This window comes from Quercus robur, chromosome 4 (genome assembly GCF_932294415.1).
Source record: "Quercus robur chromosome 4, dhQueRobu3.1, whole genome shotgun sequence".
Taxonomy (NCBI): Eukaryota; Viridiplantae; Streptophyta; class Magnoliopsida; order Fagales; family Fagaceae; genus Quercus; species Quercus robur.
In genome coordinates this window covers 59955562-59977355 of record NC_065537.1, presented here as the reverse complement: position 1 = coordinate 59977355, position 21794 = coordinate 59955562, and the positions used below count along the sequence as shown (strand labels likewise).

At 32.3% G+C, this 21794-nt stretch overlaps 1 protein-coding gene across 1 annotated transcript; it reads left to right on the top strand.

The window, feature by feature from the left end:
• Positions 1-15934: 15934 nt before the first annotated feature.
• LOC126723177 (UPF0481 protein At3g47200-like) lies at positions 15935-20023 on the top strand. The gene is made up of 2 exons (XM_050426478.1): positions 15935-16159; positions 18462-20023. Exon 2 carries the CDS (start codon positions 18474-18476, stop codon positions 19806-19808), a length of 1335 nt encoding a protein of 444 aa, XP_050282435.1. The 5' UTR covers positions 15935-16159; positions 18462-18473; the 3' UTR covers positions 19809-20023.
• The last annotated feature ends 1771 nt before the right edge of the window (positions 20024-21794 follow it).

The following is a 21794-nucleotide window of genomic DNA, read 5'->3' as shown; positions in this document are numbered from 1 at the left end:
TTTTTTTAAGGTTTCAAGTCTTCATTAAACCAAAAACAAAAATCCCAAAATTATACTAAAAAAAAATCCAAACATGGTAGAATAATAGCTAATTTTTTTAAAAGGAAAAAAAAAAAAAAATATATATATATATATATGTGTGTGTGCGCGCGCGCACGCGCTCGTTCTTCACAAAAATTGAGCTAATTGAAATCCAATACAACTGAAATCATAAATTATTGTTTTATTTTTTATTTTTTAAACTTGTTATGAGTTAGAATGAATGTACTAAATAATTATTGAAATCAATTAGAATGTACCAAGTTGTGGGTGGTGGAATTGTAGACTCGTGTCGATCCATCACTTTTATTTGACTACTCACGACTTTCCCCATGAACAACTTGTAACAAAAATTATGACAAAAATTATAGTCCTATCATTTTCTTTCTTCAAGCTATTTATATACAACTTCTTGAAATTATCATATTTGTTTATTCATATTTCTCACTATTTTTTCCTAGGTGCAAACTTTTACCTAGGCGTATTAATTTTAACAACCCCATGAACAAATATGTCAACTGCTGTGACCAATGATAGATTTGTAGCCAAGATATGTGTAACTTAATAGAATAATAATCTGTCATCTTTTATTAGAAAAATCAAAGTTTAAATCATTCTCTCCATTATTATAAATAACTGTATTATAAAAAATAAAAAATAGTCAGTTGCAATAAATTTTGCATTGACTCGAGTATTCTTTTTTTTAATAATTAGTGTTAGTGGGGAATGGAAGGTGGGGTTGAGTACCTAATTAGTAATTACCTCAATAATACTAACGTGGTGCATCTATGGTACACATTCATTCACAGTAGATCGAACTTATCATGTGTGTTTTATGCGTGCATACATCTCTTATGAATGCAACTAGTTCAATGCAACTGGTTCTCTGAACAGGACAGACTCTGGTCCTATTCCTAGCTACCCTTCTTTGAGAATAAGATGTAAGTGATTCAGGTCTTGTGATGTTTACCAAAAAAAAAATCAAGTCATGTGTGAGTGGATCATGTATCTGTTCTGGGCACTATACAAAGACTAAAAACAAGTCAAGAAAACATTAATCATTCATGGGGTGTGGCCCTTCTTTTTGATTGTTTTCACCTACCAGCTTTTGAAGTTGATAGTGACAACATCAATCATTCTTCTTCTTTATTTTTTAATTTTTTTTATTTATGTTTTATTTTTTATTTTTTAAACTAAAATAGTTTTTTTTTTATGGATTCATCGACCCTACGTTCTATAACAACAATAAATAATTACATATTACTAGAGTAACAATGAAACATGTTACTACTTGAATCCCACAACTCTTGCAAGCACATGCGATGGGGGCAACAATGACTTCCTATGGTTGAACCACACCCTTGGGTGGTCATTAACCATTCTTGTCTTCAAGACGCAAAAAAAAAAAAAAAAAAAAAAAAAAGAGGACTATGGCATTGGTTCTTGTTACCAATGAACAACTTTAATGGTTGTAAATTTGAGACGTGTTTGTTCTGGTTGAGAGACAGAGAGACAGAGGGGGTGGGGGGGGGGGGGGGATCACTCAATAAATAGGAGCACAAGAAGATTTTAAGAATTGCTATGAGTGTACAAAAGTACAAGATTTTTTCTTTGATGTGTAAATTTTAGACATGAGGAGAGAGAGAATTAATGGTTCAAGATCTCTATCAGATTGTGATGTTTTTTTTGCAGGTTCTTTGCTCCATCCTTTCACTTTATCTTTGTTCATATTAAATTTGCAGGTTTTTTTCTCCATTCTTCCATAGTTTATTTTTGTTTTACAAGACAAAGTTCGCCAAAACATGATAATTTAGTAATTTAATTGACTTCATATTTTGTAATTTGCAACGTGTACTTCGGGATTTTAATTAAAATATATACCTTGCAAGATTGGTTTCTAATGTTTTTAATTAAATCAGGTCATGTGTGAGTGGATCCTGTTTCTCTTCTTTTCACACAAAGACTAAGAGCAAGTCATTTTTAAGTGCGGCCCTTAATATTTGACCATTTTGGCCAAGCAGCTTATAAGTTGAGAGTGACAACAAATTAATGGCGTGTTGGTGAGATGGTTAAAGTTTGTGACCATAACTATATTGAAATCATGTGAGGCAGATTTAGATATAACTTTTATAATCTCTATATATAAGCTCAAGTGTAGTATTTACTGTTGCTATACTCTAGTTGAGCTACATTAATAGCCATATCACCCACTTATTTCCAATCATTTTTCTTTTATTTTTTTACTCTTCTTCTTCTTATTAGTTTTTTAATTTATTATTACATTTTCTCCAACCTTTACCCATCCCTTTTACCTTTTCATTTCTCCACTACTCTTAATATCTTTCTATTTTCTCACTTACATGAATGGGCCATTAATTTCATATTTTTTTTTTAAATATATTTTGCTCAAATTTGATAGTGTTAGTGGAACTTTCATTAGTTTATTATGTTTAATATGGATTAGAATTGTATGGGCACTGAAAGTGTACATGGAGGCACATACACCTTTATGTTTTGGGGGGTTTTTTTTTTTTTTTTTTTGCTAAAAAACATTGTTCAGTGATAGTATAGTAAATGTAATAAATTAGAATACAAGGGTGCCTTTTTTGAGGTTTACTTTTCTTCAAGGTGGAACAAAATGGACCAAAGTGCCTGCATATGCTGGAAGTGTTTCTCACTATGTGGTCCAAGATGTTGGATTAGCAAGCCAGCCCCTCTGTTCTAGCAAGCTCAAAAAACATCCCAAAACACCCCTTCCTCCTCTCAAACCCTCTGGAACAAACCTAAAGTAAGATTGATGTTGTTTTTGTTGTTGAAGGAGATCAAGAGCCATCAGAAGTTCATAGGAAAATCCAATAAGACAACCTAATAGGCATGGACTACATAAATCAGTTATGAAATTACTGTATGTTTAATCATAATTAAACCACTATTTGAGTTTCTTTTATGTCTTTTGGGAGCTATTGGGTACCGCAGAAGAGAGTGAAGTCCCTTTTATTAATTTTCACATATATATATATATATATATATATATATTTATATGAGAAGGTTCACATATATGTAAAGTTGGGGTCAATGCTGGTTTGCGCTCACCTAAAATATATTACTATATTATTTAGTATCAAAGCATGATATGGGGGCCAGTCAATCAACAGGCCCATTAAGGTCAGGATCGTTGGGCCTGTGGCCCATCCGAGGATGCAAATCCGTCCGAGGAGGCCCAAGTCAGGTTGTAAGGGTAACTACCGAAGGGGGGATAGTCAATATCACGAAAGTAGAGTTCCGTATTCGTCCGAGGACACCATACTCCTCGGCAGTATGCGTCCGAGGACGATCAAGACGCAGTCTTGTTACAATCGGACCTCGGAATTATGTCACCACTGAAGATGGGATAACAGACCAAGGGTAAGAAAGAAAAGGCAAACAAATATCTACAATTACAGCTGCCTCCGCATTAATTGCCTCTCAACCAACTCTCTGGCCGCATTAATGTGGAGGTGATGCCTGAACAGTAATGAAGCAGCCTTACAGCTGCCCATAGGAAGTTCCAAGAGGCGCTAGATGGGACAAAAAGAAATCCCCCGAACCCAACCTACACGTGTGTTGTGAGGATGGAACACAGAGGGTGGTATATAAACTGAAAGAAAAACATGCAGAGAGGGGGATCGGAACATAAAAAAAGAGAAAAAAATAAAAGCAAATACTGAAGAAGAAAAACATGAAAAGCAAAAGAACTATATCTATTACAAGAAAAAAACCGAACGTTGTGCCCGCTCTGAGCCTTCAATATACGTGAGGGTGAATCTTTTCATTCTACGAAAGTTAATCTAGTTCTTAATACCCACGCTCTACAAATTATATTGTTTGGGCCTGTTTACGTACGAACCCAATATCATTTTGGGTCGTTACAAATCAAGTCCTTACACATGATATCAAGCCAGATCGAAACACAAATACCAATTGTAATTTCTAATAAGAAATATGAATGATTTGTTTGTCTCCCTTCAATATAACACTTTTATTTTTTTTAAATCAAATCAAACTTTATTAAATCTTACTTTTTTTAGATTGTGCCTTTTATGTTAACAAATCTTCATTTTTCATAACATGCCTTTTAGGTTACTAAGGGAAAAAATTATTGGGAAATAAGAATAAAAATATTTATGAAGTAATTAAAGGAGCTTTTTTTTTTTTTTTTTTTTTTTTGAGTAAGAAGTAATTAAAGGATCTTAATATAGTGAATAATTATTAAAATGGTGGGAGAAATAAGAATGATTTGTTTGCCTCCCACAATGTAGCACTTTTATGTTTTTTTCTTCACCTATATGTTTTTTGTTTTTAGAGTAATGCTAGAGATGCAAAACTTTTTTTACAAAATTTTTTTACAAATTGTTGATGTGGTGAGTGGTTATTGGTAAAAGAAAAAGTGATATTAATGGTGGATCTAGATGAAAACTAATAAGAAGTTGGCCACATCATCATTTTGTAAAAATGTTGTAAAATAGTTTGTGGTCATAGAATTACTCTTGTTTCTAAGTGTAATGCTAGAGACAAAAAAAATTTTACAAAAAAATTTATAAACTGCTAATATGGCGAGTAGTTATTAGTAAATGAAAGAGTGATGTTAGTAGTAGGTCTAAATGAAAACCCAAAAAAAGTTGCTCACAACAATAGTTTGTAAAAATGTTGTAAAATAGTTTGTCATTGTAGCATTACACTTTTTTAAAAATCAAATCAAAGTTTACTTAAATCTTCCTTTTTCTTAGATCATGCCACTGTTGATGAATCATTATATTTTTATAACACTATTTTGAGTTAATACAATTTGGTAATGTGTGTTTTGTGTTCTCTCTCTCTCTCTCTCTCTCTCTCTCTCTCTCTCTCTCTCTCTCTCTCTCTCTCTCTCTCTCTCTCTCTCTCTCTCTCTCTCTCTCTCTCTCTCTTATATAGCTTTTGTTTGACATAATACTTAGTTATTCTTAGATCATGCCACTGTTGATGAATCATTATATTTTTATAACACTATTTTGAGTTAATACAATTTGGTAATGTGTGTTTTGTGTTCTCTCTCTCTCTCTCTCTCTCTCTCTCTCTCTCTCTCTCTCTCTCTCTCTCTCTCTCTCTCTCTCTCTCTCTCTTATATAGCTTTTGTTTGACATAATACTTAGTTATTTTGAAAGTTAGAATTTGAATTTATATCAAAATACAATCTTGCTATCTATTTGAATTTGTTTGTTAACTATTTGAGTAATATCATGTGTAATTTTGTGATATGTTTTGATTATCATGATAATCTCCTTTAAAAGAATGAGAAAATTGAATAATATATTTGAAATTTAAAGAGTTTAGTTGTGAAAAGAAAAAAAAAAATTGAACGTACCATAACATAAATTAGAAACATATGGACCACCTCAATATATATATATATATATATATCAAAAAATAATTTTAGAAATTGTTTAATTTATAGGAAGAACAAATTATCTTCCTCAAAATTTATATAACAATTTATACGTTATACCACAATTACAGAATATTTATTTATTCCCACGCATCGCGTGGATCTATGACTAGTATATATAAAAATGCTCATTAAATCTTGTCCAATCTTGACCATCAGTATTCGGGCTTTCAATTGTAAAAATATGCTATATTTTAGCATCAAAACACAAAATCAATGCATTATTCGGGCTTCTAATTGTAAAATTTTTTACAATTGTGCTACAGTAACCTCTTATATGTATGAGGGTACTGTAGCACAATTGTATAATTTTTAATTAATTTATTCTCTCTCCTCCCACTCTCTGTCTCATTCTCTGTATCTCATTTCTCTTCTCTGATTTTTTTGCTCTCTTGTTTGCTCTCTCTGTCACAACCATCGTGAGCGGTGGTCATTCTTTCCAACCCCAAACTCTCAACCTCTCTCTTCGATCTAGTGCCAAAATTCCTCTAGGCGGTGCAATGCCCACAGACCAAGTGGAGATCAATCTTGTCGTAGTTGTGGTGATGAGTATATGCTGTGTTTAGTGGTATTGAATCTCACGGTGGTGGTGGGTCTTGCATTGGTGGGTATTTGTTGTGTTTGTGGGTGAAGATTGAGTGGGTTCGCAGTGGGTTTGCGATGGAGATCACTGTGAGTTAGTGGTGGGTTAATGGTGGAGATCAGGGTAGAGGTTGCAAATCGGTGGTGGCTGCTGGGGCTATATTGTTTTGGCTTTTGATTGCAATGAATTTGTTGCTTTTGATCAATGTGGATTTTTTTTTTAGTGGGTTTGATTCTTGGATGGGTTTTGGTTAAGTTGTTGGTTGGTTTTTTTTTTTTTTTTTTTTTTTTTTTTTTTTTTTTTTTTTTTTTGAGAGAAGAGGTAGAAATTTCATTGTTGAAAAGAAATACAAATATGTAACAACCCTAAGACAAGACCATCAGTGGAACTAAGAAAATTGATTTGCAAACTAGCAGGTTATGTAGGAAATAACAAAAGGCCATAGCCGTTACATTACACAAAGCAAAGTTGATTTGCAGATGAATAATTATGCAAACACACACACACACACACACACACACACAAAGGCCATTGCATAAATTACAAGAAGCAACAAGTAGTACACGAGCAGAAACATTCAATTGCTTGTTGGTTGGCTTTGATTGTGGAGGTGGTGATTGGTTTTGAGTGTGAATGAAGAGAGAGAAATGGTGAGGAAAAGAGAGTGAAGTGAAGAGAGAGACAGTGAGGAAGATAGAGAATGAAATGAATAAAAAATTAAATAGAATTTAAGTATGATATGAAAAATAAGAATTGGGATGTTAGGAACTCATGGCTAGAACTCATCCTAGAAAACCAGCTTGTAAGGGGAGGGTGCCTAAGAGCTTATAAACACATGGTTAAACATATACTTAATCTATGTGATATACTAGGATCATAACATATCACGACGCTTTGCAGCTAACGTCCACAACGGCTCATTTTAACAACACTGACCTGATGGTAGCCCTTTTCCTTTTGGTGGCTCCACTCACCTATCAGTTATTTTAATCTAGCCTCTGGGTCACCCCCTCCAGGATCCAACCACAAAGCCACAACTCATTTGATTCCATACTCAATGAGCTACACTCAATTACTCGAGGTGGTAATTGGTTCTGATACCATGTTAAATTACCGATTGTTCCCAAAACTTAAACTTTTGAGACAATTGATAATTTAACAAGATATCAGAGTAGAAGATCTTAAGTTCGATCCCTGATATTACTCTACCTCCTATTTAAAATGTTAAATTCTCACTTATTGAGCCCCCACTTATTAAGGGAAAGTTTTGGCCTACAAGTGAGGAGGAGTGTTAGAATTATGATTAAGTGATTCAATTTGTCATTTCCTAAGAGTATAAGCGTTTGGGACAATCAGTAATTTAACAAGGTAAGTTGTAAAATAAATAAAGTAGTTTTTGAGATGGTAAAATGATATATTTTGTAAAAACTATATGCTAATGCTTTATGTATGAATTGCCATATCTTCAAGGAATGATGTTTTTCTTATTTTATTTTACTTTATTTTATTATTATTAAAGTTTTGGTCAATCTCATGAGTTGCTTGTCCAATCTCATGATACAACACGCTTTGTTTTTTCTTCGAGAGTTTACATGGCCTATTTATGCATGGAAAACACCTTCACTATTAAAGTTTTTGAAAGTAATCATTTCAATCATTTGCAAAGGAATTATGGACATATTGGATGATTTAATGTTAATAATTTTTTAGATGCTCTATGCTCAAGGTGTTCACAAGTCGGTTTAGGGTGGATTTATGCCCAACTTGCAATTGACCCAATTAGATCGGGTGGAGAAAAATTAGACCTTGCACCAATTGGCAAGGGCAACTAGTCAGAAGAATTGGAGTATCGTTGGTGGCGAGCAGTTTGGTTGAAACCAGCAATGGAAGAGAGAGGTTCGAAAACTCACCTATCTAAAAAAAGATCTGGTGTTGATCTCAATCAGATCTAGTAAAGATCTCATCGAATCTGATGGATATATATCAACTAGATATGCCGTCAAAATGGGTTGAAAATGACGATAGAGTAAGTGGATATCGCTAGATTTCACTAGACACTTTGCCGAAATTCTTAGACCTTGCCTGATTAAGGCTTATTCACGACCAATTCGGGTTTGTCAGGTTTTAAGAGAGACTTGCCAATTGACCCACAAGAGTCAATTCTAGATGGTGGAGAACCATCATCGACCACTAGAGTCATCAAATTTATTGGTGTTGGGTTTGTGGGTTATAGTTGGTGGTAGGGCTGTAAATGAGCCGAGCTTTGTCAAGTAGTGAATGTTTAAGCTCGGCTCAATAACAAAAATAGAATGTTCAAACTTGGCTTGAGCTTGATATGAGCCTACAAATAATGTTCAAGCTTGAGCTCGGCTTGGCTGGACTTGATTCATTAGTCAAGCCAAGCTCGAGCTCAATATCAAGCCCAAACTCAAGCTCAATATCATGCTTTTGAGCTTGAGATCTAACATAAGTATATTGTCAAACCTATATCAAGTTTATTATCAAGCCTATTTGTTTGGATGAGGGGTCTCAACTTATAATTAATTAAAGTTTTAGAAAGATATGAGTTTACTTGTCAAGCTCATATTAATTATATTACCAAACTCATAAATAAGCTTAGGCTCAACTTGTTTTGTTACTTTTGTATCAAGCCTTGGTGTTCACGAGCTTGTTCATTAACAATATTTTTTACTTGAGCTCAGCTTTTTTATTAAACAAACCTAAACCTAAAGTTTAAGCTTTGCTTGTTTATAAACAAACAAACATGAATGAGCTTTTTATCGAGTCATGCCCGAGTTACTTATGAACGACTTGGTACATTTACAGTCCTAGTTGGCGGGTCTTGGACACCCCTCTATGCTCCACGAATGTGATGAAGCCTTCTTATCCAACATCTCATGGTTGGTTAATTAGCTTAGTCAAAATCACTACTTCACTTCTAAAAACTAGTTTGAATGGCAACTCTCGTGTGCGCTTCCTTTCAATTGTCTAGTATTCCCACAAAAGACTAGGGAGTCCTTATGGATGACACTACTGAAATAATTATTTAATCACATGGTTTAATTGATAGAAGTTAAAATCTTACGTTTAGTTCAAAACTAGGTTTAAATGTTTATAGTTTATTAATTTCACTTAATAATAATTGAATAAATATTGGCATTAAATGAATTATTTAGATTTGAATTTGAAAAAAATTATTTATAAAATAAATTAGCAAAATTACTAAATTAGTAGCATTTTTATTTTATATCAAATAATTCTAAAATACAAAATACTTTTATTTGTCCTCTATTATCACTTTACATCCCAAAACTCTTTAGAAATTCATTACCAAATATAGGAACACGACTGTTTTTGCCATGATTCTAATGTCGTAGACTATAAATAATGGAGAAAAAATTGTGAATTAATGTTAAAGTAATAATCAACCACTCAATAGTGTGTGGTCAAAATCGTGACAAAGTTATGGCAAAATGAGCATTTGTAAAAATAACTTTTTCTGTAGTAATGTCAAACAATTTCTTGATTGGAGAGATTATTGAGTTCACGACTATGATTGAGAGAGAAGATTTTCTCAATGTATGGATCTCTAAGAGCACTTGCATCAATTAATACAAAATAGAAAAAGTGTTTAGTTTTACATATTTTTGCTCAAAAACTACGCACATCAATCTATCTATAACACTATTCATATAAAAAATTACTATAGTAATTGTGTATATTTACACAATTATCGCATCTTTCTATTTGATTATTTTAAAAAAAAAATTTCTCTCTCCTCTCTTGCCTTGTAAATTGTAAAATTCTCTCTCTCCCTCTCTCTTAGGTCTCACCCTCTCTTCAATGTTCAAATTCAAATTAAGAAGAAGAAGAAGAAGAAGAGGGAAACATCCACCAATCACCACAACCAACCTCCACACCACAACCCACTACAACATCAACATAATCCAAACACAATCAAACCAAAATCAACTCAAACTCATCACAAATCCAACTTAAAATCAACCCAAAACAAAATCAACTCAAAATAAAACACAACAAAAAAGCCATTTGGAAATACCCAAATCAACCTAAGACGCAACCCACCACTACCATGGAGAGCTCACTGCTGCCATGAGAGAGAGAATGTGTGTTTTAATGAGTGTAGGTAAAAGAATAAAAAAATAATTATTTAAAGAAAATAAAGTGTGTAATAAAAAAATTGAAGTTAGTGTTTTTGCAAAGTGCTTGTGTAAAATGGAAAAAGTAGATTGTTATGTTAAAATAGATGAAAAATTTTAGACGGACCGATGCGAATGCTCTAAGTCTATAATCACTGTGGTGGGAAACATGCCTTTACCTTTTCCTAAAAAGGAAAATGATTGAGAGAGAAGAGGCAAGACTATGACAGGCCCTCACAACTGGGCCAAAACTACCTTTTAATAGGTAAGACCCAACATGTGAGAATTTAAATGGGAGGTAGAGTGGAAGAGACAGGGATTGAATTCAGGATCTCTTACTTTGATATATACTATGTTAAATTACCAAATGTCCCAAAGTCTTAAACTATTGGGATATGGTAAATTTAATCACTTAATTAATACTTCTAACACTTTCTCAAAAAAAAATTAATACTTCTAACAAGGAGATTGCTCTAAGTGGGTTCAAAATTTTGACTCTAAATGCAATGAAAGAAAAAAGAAGCTAAATTGATATTCTTGTCATAAAATTGTACATTAGAATATATATATATATATATATATATATATATATATATTATAAAATAAAAATCTTTGAGATATTATCATTTTAAAGTTTTCTTATAAGATTTTGAAAATCCAAATTTTTGCACATTCAAATCCTAATAGGCTCAATTATTTGTCCTGTAAATACCTACTTACAGATATTTGGGCTTTTCGACAACTTTGTGCCTTGATTTTGGACCATAATTGATCTTAACATAAATAGTTTGAGGGAAAAGAACGGATTTGAGACTTTGACTTTGTCGGACTTGGAATTTTAATTGCATGGGTTATTTATTTATTTATTTTTAAAAAGTAATAGTTGCCCATTGTTCTTTGTGCTTAGAGCCTTGTGGAGCCATATTCACAGTAGCGGATGAATAATCCTAAGATCAAGCCTGTCCCAAGAAAGTTTATAAGTAACAAGAAAAAGTTTGGTAACAAATTTGGTTGTAGTTTTAAATTACAACTTCGCTCAATATTTTTTTATTGGATGTGCATTTTGAAAACTCTACTACTAGATTACATTTTCTTTTTATATCCTTCATACTTATAAAATTTCCAGAAAATCAAAGATCGATAGTTATGTCATCAACTAAATATTTAAATTTCAATTTTTTTGTAGTCTAAAATTATGCATAAAATATAAGTTTATAGATCCAATAATAAATTACATCTAATTAGCATGAAATTTTATATATGTTTTAAAAATATAAAAAACATATAATTCAATAGTTAAATTTTAAAAATATATAACTATGTTAATTTTTATAGTGAAAGTTGTAGCCTAGGCTAAAATTAAGTTTGTAGGCAAACTTTTTTTTACTTAATATCTAGAATAATTATCAATCTATAGCCTTTAAGAAACTTTTAGCAAACGTTACTAATTTAATCATCCAATAAGCAAACATTCCTCAACTCCTATTACTAAAGACTAAAGAGAGACTTATAATTGCTCAAGGGATAGCATGGTGATTATAATATCATTCAAGATGTCTCATAATGTATGTTTTGGGAGAGAGAAATTTTGTATTAATTTGAGTACCTAAACATCTTCAATAATCCTAACCACAAGTTTGCACTACAAAACATGCAGGTCTATAGTCGTGTTTTTTTTAGCTGTGGCTATAGGTTAAGTCTATGGCCACATTTATAAGTGATTTTAGCTGCGTTTTTAAAATGCGGCTATAAGTTAAGTCTATAGCCACGTTCATAAGTGTGGCTATAGGTCCAGCCAAATATATCTATATATATATATATATATGAATGTTCAATTAGTGTATAAAACACTTTGAACATTTAGACCCCTAATTTACAAATTATCAATTTAAGCTTATTATCAAACAATATATATGCAGAACATGAACATAAGCTGAAACAGAATTAATAAAACAATCTAAACCAAATAAAATCACAACCACAGTAGAAATTAAATGGCAAAGATTAAGAGAAGAGAGATGCAAATACAAGAACAACACAACGATGTGTTATCGAAAAGGAAACCGAAATCCTCGGCGTAAAACCTCTCTGTCGCCCTCTAAACAGTCAATAATCCACTAAAGAATGAAGTTGGAATACATGAACAGCAGAAGACCCTCCAAGCCTAATCTATCCAGTAAACCTAAGCCCTCCAAGCTTCTTGCTCTAACGAGGTTATACCGAACATTTGTCTTCTTTAGCTTACTAGATTCCGCTATAATCCATAGCATCAACCAATATCAATTGGTCCCTTCTTAACTACTTCCCAAGCACCAAATAGCCTCCTCACAGATATAAGTATAGTGAGAAAATGTTTTGGCTAATGTACCTCTCAAGGATGTAACAATGGAGAGGGTGAGAGTAGAGGAATTAGGAGAATCAAAGGATGAAGATTGTGGATGAGTCAATCTTGTTTTTCTCTAGAGTTTCTCTCTTAAAATTCTCTCTAGAAACTCTCTATATTTTGTGGGTATAAGGGGTATTTATATTGGTGTGTGTATGAAATGTGAAAAGTTAGTTTTTCCCAAACAAAGTGGACTAGCGACTTGGCCTCACGACTTGACTGAGTCGCGAGTCCAAGTCACGAGCTAACTAAATGGCCAAACTGGACTTTTTGTCCTGTAGTACTCCAGCTGGCGTGACTGTTCAGCTACTCTACATGCTTCACTCGTGTGCATCCTTTGGCGACTTACAAGCCGCGAGCAAGCCGCAAAATCTAGTCGTGAGTCCCTTGCTGAGTGCACAATCTTGAGTTTTTCTTCATACTCTCACACACACTACCCTTACATGATTCCCACCTAAATACAGAGTTTCTAAATGCTGAATTACAAGCAAATTTGGCATGGAATAAAGCCAACAAGATGGTTGATTAAATTCAACCTTACAATATAATATATATATATATATATATATATATATATATTAAAGGGGGACCTATAGTCATGTTTAAAAAATGTGGCTATAGCTAACCTATAGCCACGTTTTAAAAATGCGGGTATAGGTTAAGGCCATAGCTACATTCATAAATGTGGCTATAGATCCAGCCAAATTTTTTTTTTTTTAAGAAGGACCTATAGCCGTGTTTAAAAAACGCAGCTATAAGCTAAGTTTATAAAATATAAAATATTACTATTTATAAAATATTTAAGTATAAAATCATATTATATATAATAAAAGTTGGGTTTAGACGTTGGGATTGCACCAAGTGGCGGCACCAAATTGCTGAAATTTTCTTGGATTTTTATATTTTAAGAAAAAAATATATATAAGTTTTCTTCAACTATAATTTCCAAGTGAATTAGTAGTTCTGAAGGAATCCACCTCCTATAATATGTAATTAGAGTTGTTTACTTGCCCACTTTATCATCACTTTGCATTTAAGATACATCTGTTGGTACCGTAGTTGAATTAAGTATATAAATAGGTTTGTAATTTTACAATGACTTACTTTTGAGGGACATGGAATTCCAGTTCTGGATTTGAAATTCTTTTTTTTCTTTTTTTTTTTCTTTCTTTCTCAAAAGATTGCTTTACAATTATAAGTATTTTTGTCAACTTTCAACAAATAAACTTCCCAATAACAAAACCTAATCCCAAACACATTTTAGAGACCTGCATGCTTTTCTTATATATAGCTAGGTTCACTATATATTATGGTTTCAATTCACTGTAAGGGGTTATTAGTAATTTAGTTGGTGATTTTGAGTCAAACAAAATAATTACAACCTTTATCATTTCATGTCACATGGATGTTAAACTTACTCCCAAAACATTAATTCCCATGTGGTCATGGGTCATGGAAGCAATTGTTTGTACTTAGAAATCATGGTACTTCCTGATTGCATTAATGGAATTACAGTTGGAAGAAATGTGTTATTTATTAAAATAATAAAGAAGTTCTTACCATCTTTGAAAATCTTATTCTGTGGAGATTTTAGGTTCTAATGAAATTATTTATATGCCCCAGAGTTTGAGTTGATTATAAATTTTGGATTTTTGTTCATAATTAGAAGCTTACATGCATATTTTAATGAACGTAGAAAGTACAAAAAAGAAGAAGCAAAAAGGACACACACTCTAAACACCTTCACACAACTCTGCAAGCACTCTCTCCATCCTCCAACTCTACATGTTGATAGATGAACATGCTGAATTCATGCTAGCCTCTTCAAATTTTATCTCAAATTTTGGCAAATTGACACGTTTTTTTACTTGTTGTGGATAGGTTTTCTATGTCTGGTTTGATGCGCCTATCGGATATGTTTCTATTACTTCTTGCCACACACCTGACTGGGAGAAGTGGTGGAAGAATCCTGAAGATGTAGAGTTGTATCAGTTTATGGGCAAGGACAATGTGCCCTTCCACACTGTAAGTGTGTTTTTGTTAAAATTTTCTGATAACTCCAAGAAGAGGGCAAGATACTAACTCAAAGTACTAAGATTAGTTAGAATGTTAGATTTTGTTTTTTTGTCACATATATGCTTATCAATGTTTTTCCCCCCAGCTGAGAAACTGAAGTTTAATTATTTTTTAAAGAAATCTTCTTACAGCCACACATCTATGTTATTCTTTTCCACGTTTGCTCTTAACCCTCATCATTTGGTTATGTTTTACTCAGAATCTTCATTTTGTTATAGTTCAAAAAAGCTGTATTACATACATAAATACATATATATCCATTTTATAAAATAAAAAAAATACATATATATCCAATGCATTTGCCATCTGGCTAGGAAAATAAAAAACAAAAAAAAAGGGGTATAGTTGCATTTTTAAGATGTGGCTGTAGCTGTCCTCTAAAGTATGTCCTATAGCCGCGTTTAAAAAACGCGGCCATAGACCTCTCAGGTCTATAGTCACGGGTTTTAGGCTACAGTTGAAAACCTGGCCTAAAAAAACGTGGTTATAGGCCAAATTGTCCTATAGCCATGTTTTTATGAGCTATAATTGCGTTTTAAAAACGCGACTATAGGACCTTTTTTTTGTAGTGTTGGTCCACCATTTGGTAAACACAATGGGACCAATCATAAGGCATGCATGTGAAATCGAGTGCGTGAGATGTGCTAGCCCCTTTTGGCTCTTGTCCTTGTGTTTGTTTCGTTGTTCTTTCTAATGAAATCATTTATTCGGCAAACAAAAATTATATCTTATAGAGGAGAATTTGGGTCCTGTTTCTGCAATTCCGTGTGAATAAGATATAAAAGTAAAGTAAATTAGGTCATGTGTGAGTTCTCTTCTTGTCCCACAAAGACTCTGAAAGCAAGTCAATCCCATATCAATGGAAAGACCTTGGACTTTTGGCCATCTAGGATCCAGTAGATAAGTTGGTGGTGACACTAAATTAACCATTGTTGGGTTCTTGGAAAGGGAAGTTATTGGACATTTCGAGTGCAATGCTCCCTATGAGGAGTGGGCCTCATCATGGGGTCCACCCCTCATGTGAGAGGAGTAAATTTCTTCTGGAAAATGACAATGGCAATGGTCCTTATGACTAAATTAAAGAACAAACTATATATTACTGCAACTGTGCAAGTCTTCGTTTCACATTGCATTACAATATACAAAAATGCTAACCCGACAAAATTGAATCATTAATAAAACTTCCTTAAATTTTGATTTTGACTGGCTCTTTGACATCTTCACTTCTATGTGTCGTGTGAGAGATCACTCTATAAAATAGGAGCGCAAGAAGATTTTAGGAAGTACTATCAATGTACAAGATATTGTCTATTGTGATTGAGTTTTTAGCTATGACCGAATAGAGAATTGAGAGATCCAAATCCAAAAGCTTGCTTCATCAGGCATGATCTCTAGTTGACTGCACTGTCCCAGGGGAGCTAAGTATTCAAGCATTCTCTTCAAGATAAAATTTGCAGGTTTTTTGCTCCATCCTTTCACTTTTTTTTTTTTTTTTTTGGTTCTTCAAGATAAAGTTTGCCAAAATATTGATCATTTAATAATTTGATTGAGTTCATACTCCGTAACATGTAAACTTTGGGATTTTAGTTTTAAAAAAATATACCTTGCGAGGTGGGTCTCTAATAAGTAGGGGAATTCAAATTCAAAGTCTTTCTTCTATGAGAAAATTGGGAAACTTTTTCTGAAAGTCAAAAGATCTTTGGCGTGATAAAATTGAAAGAGTTTATAAACCACTAAGTCTGTTTCTTTCTTTCTTTTCCAAAACCTTTCCACTCATTCTCTTTCTCTCTCAATGCAATTCTTTTTCTATGTCGTTGTAACATTGTCGACCACCACAATAGACCTTCACCCCCAATAAACCAATTACACACACCTCCACCAAATCGGTCAAGGCCTACTCTTCTCTCTAATGATCTCAGATGTATGACAAATTTAGTAAGGAGAACTCTCTTGGGGAAGAAGAGAGATCCAAGTTCTGGGTTTGAAATCGGTGGCCTTTGATTCTTCCGACCATGAAAATATCAAATGCGGTATGTGTCGTGGTTGGTTTGATCAACCAGGAAAATATCAACTACGGTATGCAGTATGTGTCTCCTAAATCTGTACTTTCAGGTAAACATGGCAGAATGGAAGTTGACTCGGGTCAAAGGTGAACTTTTTGACCCGAGTAAAAAAGGGTCAATTTATGACCTGTTTTTTTTTTACGGGCTAACCTGACCCAGCTAAATAGTGATCTAGTCTTTTTTTTTTTTTTTTTTTAAGTATTTAAACTATATGCCAAGGTGTTAGGTGAATAGATATAAAGACAAAAAACACTGCACCATGCCTAGCCATTTAGTATCCACCAAGTGGCAGTGGCCATGCTCCAATTTACCTTCTTCTTTTTTTAAATAATAGTTAATTGAAAGGAAAAAAAAAAAAAAATCAAAAGGCAAAAACATCTATAACTATATGCCTATACTACTAACCATCTAACACTAAGTCTAATTGGCACAAAACAAAACTAGAGTAAAAGAAAAAGTTCAAAAGTCCATATCATTAGTGTACTTTGAATTTGAAGTATGCGAACTTAAAATATACACTTTTTATTACTCGATAGGATCTATCTTTCTCTCAGGTTGTAAACTTGTAATATTAAGCATTATGGTTATGAGTTATTAACATGAAAGATTTTCTTATCATGACCGTAAAGAATTTTATTCATGCTCAAAACTATTGAAATTGGAAAGATGTGGAAAATTTAATGTTTTTTGATTTGTTTGTTTGTTTGTTTGTTTGTTTGTATATCTATTTTATTTTATTTTTTTCTGCCCTTCACTTGTATAATAGTAGCACAAATAGTTTAATAATAATAGGTGCCTACTTAACGAAAAAAACCAATTGGTGTCGTAGTCTAATGATAATGATCAGTCACTATGGAGCCAATGCCACAAATGTAAATTTAATTAGAATAGGAGGAAAAATGCTTGATTAATTTCCAAAAAATACATGGTAGAATTATAAATTTTGTTTCTTCAAAAAATAATTTTGAACTTTATTATAGAAAATACGAATATTTCATAGTGTAAGGACCTTTTTCTAAACATTGCCTGACATATGCACACTATGTTATTGATTTATTCTCAAAATAATAATAATAATAATAATAGGTGAATAATTCTCTTATACTAACGTGATTTTGTAGCTTCCTAATATCGAAGTTACTTATTTATTGAAGATTTTTGGACTCTTTACATTTCTTAGCACAAGATAGTGCACATATCATCACTTATTGTAATTATGATGTTACGGAATTTCTCATGAAATAATTGTGATGCGTACATATTTTCTAAGATTTTTTGGATACATTGATAGTCAGAGTTTTGGGAAATTTGAATCATGAATATCTTTATTAAAAATATTAGGATGTGACAGTTAAACTACAAGACTCTTGTCTATATTTTATAAGTTTAAATACATGAATTTGCATGCAAATATAATTGATACACAATTAATTAATATAATAATGAGAATCACACTTGAGCTAAAATTCGGGTGCAATTAGAATCTAATTTGGATTCTTGGTTAAATTTTCTCTCAACTTCTCCTTTTATATTTTATGTAAGATTTCCTTGGCACTCTCTAAACTATTAGATCTAAACTCTTTTTGGTTTCGATTTCAACTGAATTGGCTGCAAATGGTGCCTCTTGGAATAAGTTTTGGAGTTAGTGATTGTATTCTAGTGCTAATGAATAATGATTGTTGTTTTTTGTCACTAGGAAAAGATTGCCATGCCTACCAGTTACGCAGAAGAGACTATCATTGACATATCACTATTTAGGGAGCCTAATTGGGACCCGGATTGTTGCATCTACAAGGTCCCCAAAAGACTTCGCAATGTAAAGAATGCAGCCTACACTCCAAAGCTTATTTTAATAGGCCCTGTTCATCACAACAGGGAGGAACCAGAGGACATGAAGATCATGGAAACTCTGAAAAAAAGATATTTCAAGAAATTCTTTTCTCGAACTAAGAAAATCCAAGAAGATTTTGAAAAGATCGTTGAAGAAAACAAAGATAAGATCCGCCATTGTTATGCTGAAGAGATCCCTCTACCTGAAGGGAAAAATTTTGTGGATATGATTCTCCTGGATTCTATCTTTATCATTGAGCTTTTCTTGAGGAGTGATGCTAAGGAAGAAGAAAATGATTATATACTAAGTAAACCATGGCTAAAGGATGGTGTAAGGCAAGACTTGATATTACTCGAGAATCAGGTTCCATTTTTTATACTTAATGAGTTATATCAAGATTTTGCAACGTCTACAGGCTATCAAGCTTCTTTTCTTACGCTTGCTTGTAAGTACTTTTTTAACAGCGAAGAGAAAATATGCGATGAGAAGAAAGTAAAACATTTCACTGATTTGCAGAGATATTTCTTCAAACCACCCAACCAGAAACCTGGAGATCCTATTGAACATCGACATAGTGCAACAAAACTGGAGATGGCGGGATTGATATTCCAAACTCAGAAAGGACCAGAAAAAAAGAGAAGCTTACTTAACGTACAAATCCATAAGTGTAATAAGTTGTCAAAAATATTTCCATGCTTCAATTGCTCATGGCTCTGGGGTTGCATACCGTGCTTGAAAAAAATTCCGTACTTGAAGTGTATGCAAACTCACTTGGTAATTCCACACTTTGTGGTAGATAACAAAACTGAAGACCTTTTTCGAAATCTCATGGCCCTTGAGCAGTGTCATTATCCAAAAGAAGCTTACATATGCAATTATATCTTGCTATTGGATTTTCTTATCAACAATAAAGACGATGTGGAGTTGCTTGTTGAGGACGGAATTATTGTCAACTCGTTGGGCAGCAATGAAGCAGTTGCCGAAATGGTTAACAAACTTGGCCACGAAATTGTGGAAGTAAATTCCTATTACCATGATGTTGCTGAAGATCTTAATAGTTACTACCGTAACTTGTGGAATCAAAATATGGCATCCCTGAAAACAGTATATTTTCGGGATATTTGGAGAGGAACAGCAACTTTTGTTGGGATCATAGTCCTTGTGGTAACTATCATGAATTTCCTTAGGCCCTTTGTCTTCAAGCATATTTAAGTGTTGTTTCTGAAATATTATCATGTTAGTTAGAAGTTTGGCATTGCAAGTAGCTGATTTTGAAATTGTGAATCTGTTTAGTTTGTGTTATTATTTCCTTTCTAAAAATTTCTACCTTGTACTTCAAATTTTGGATGTTCCAAACGTTGTTTCAGTACCGATCTAGAGTTCTTATTAAGTAAAGTTGTATGTTTTGTGTTCCCTAATATATACCAGAGTTATTTATACCCTTTTCACTATAACATCAGATTGTATTACTCCAATAATTGCATTCTTCTGCTGGTCAGAGTGTATAAGAGTTTCTTACAAAATACTTTTTGACAGACCAATTACGGGTCACAGAACATCGTTAATTAGTAAACTCAGACTAATGATCCACTTAATTGCTCAGGAATGTCCAAGAAAATTAAATGGGGTGACTTAAACAGGTTCAACAATCCCTATTGGTTAGGGGCGGCTAGGTCTAGGAATATTTTTTAGAGTGGTCATTAAGAAACTTAAATTACACAAAATTTAATTAAAAGAGAACTTCTTATATTGATCTAACAAAAAAAAAAAGAAGCACACACACAAATACATAAAATCTTACAATTTCTTTCTACAATTTTTTTTTTATATTAAAATTTTTGCATGATAGTCTCATTACCAATGTTACAAGTTACATTTCTATAAAAAATTTCTTAGGATTTTTTTTTTTTTTTTTTGGTAAGAACCGAATATATTGTTAAGGGGACTAAAATTTAAGGACAAAATTTGGTTATAAATTTAATTATACCCTAAAGTTACAACTTTCATTAAATAAATTAATTAACATAGCCACATATTTTGTAAATCTAATTATTGAACTACATGTTCAATATATTCTTAAAACACATTACCAATGTTACAAGTTACATTTCTATAAAAAATTTCTTAGGATTTTTTTTTTTTTTTTTTTGGTAAGAACCGAATATATTGTTAAGGGGACTAAAATTTAAGGACAAAATTTGGTTATAAATTTAATTATACCCTAAAGTTACAACTTTCATTAAATAAATTAATTAACATAGCCACATATTTTGTAAATCTAATTATTGAACTACATGTTCAATATATTCTTAAAACACATGTCAAATTTCATGTCAATCATATATTATTTACTTTTGATCCATAAATTTATTTTTTATGTATAATTTTAGATTACAAAAACTCAAAATTTATATATTTGATTGATGACATAACTATTAATTTTTTATCTTCTTGAAATTTTGCAAATATGAAAGATATAAAAAGAAAATGTAATCTATTTATGGATTTGTCAAAATTCACGTGTAATAATAAATAAACAAAATTGAGTAGAGTTATAATCTTAGTTTATAATCAAGTTTGTTACTAAATTTTGTCCAAAATTTAAATATGTTGAGCCTAAAAAAAAATTTAAGGTGGTCACAAATATTTTTTGAGGATTAAAAAATTATATATTTTTAAAATTTATATATAATAAATTTTTTTTTCAGGTCAGAGTGGTCTTGTGACCACCCTAAATTGAACATAGAGCCACCAATGCTATTGGTAACAGTGCCGCCGCAACACCTAAGCCACTTAGAGCTAGGCCTTATCCTAGATTTCTTTTTGATGGTTTCAAGTCTCCATTAATGGTAGAATAATTGCTAATTTTTTTAAAAGAAAAAAATAAACTATATATATCTGTGTGGATCTTTAGGAAGTTTTCATAAATATTGAGCCTATAGAAATCTAATACAATTGAAAATTTTAAATTTTTTTAAAAAAATTATTATGAATTGGAATGAATGTACCAAATAATCACTGAAAATATAAAAAGTTAAATAAAAACTATTTAGATATTAAAAAAAATCTATACGGCAAATGTATTGAACTATTCCTGACTGGTCCTTAGCCTTCTCCTCCTATATCGTCTGTACCTTTAGCAGTTTAGCTCATCTAGATAAGGGTAGGAGGTTGTCTAATCAACCTTGTATGGCCTTT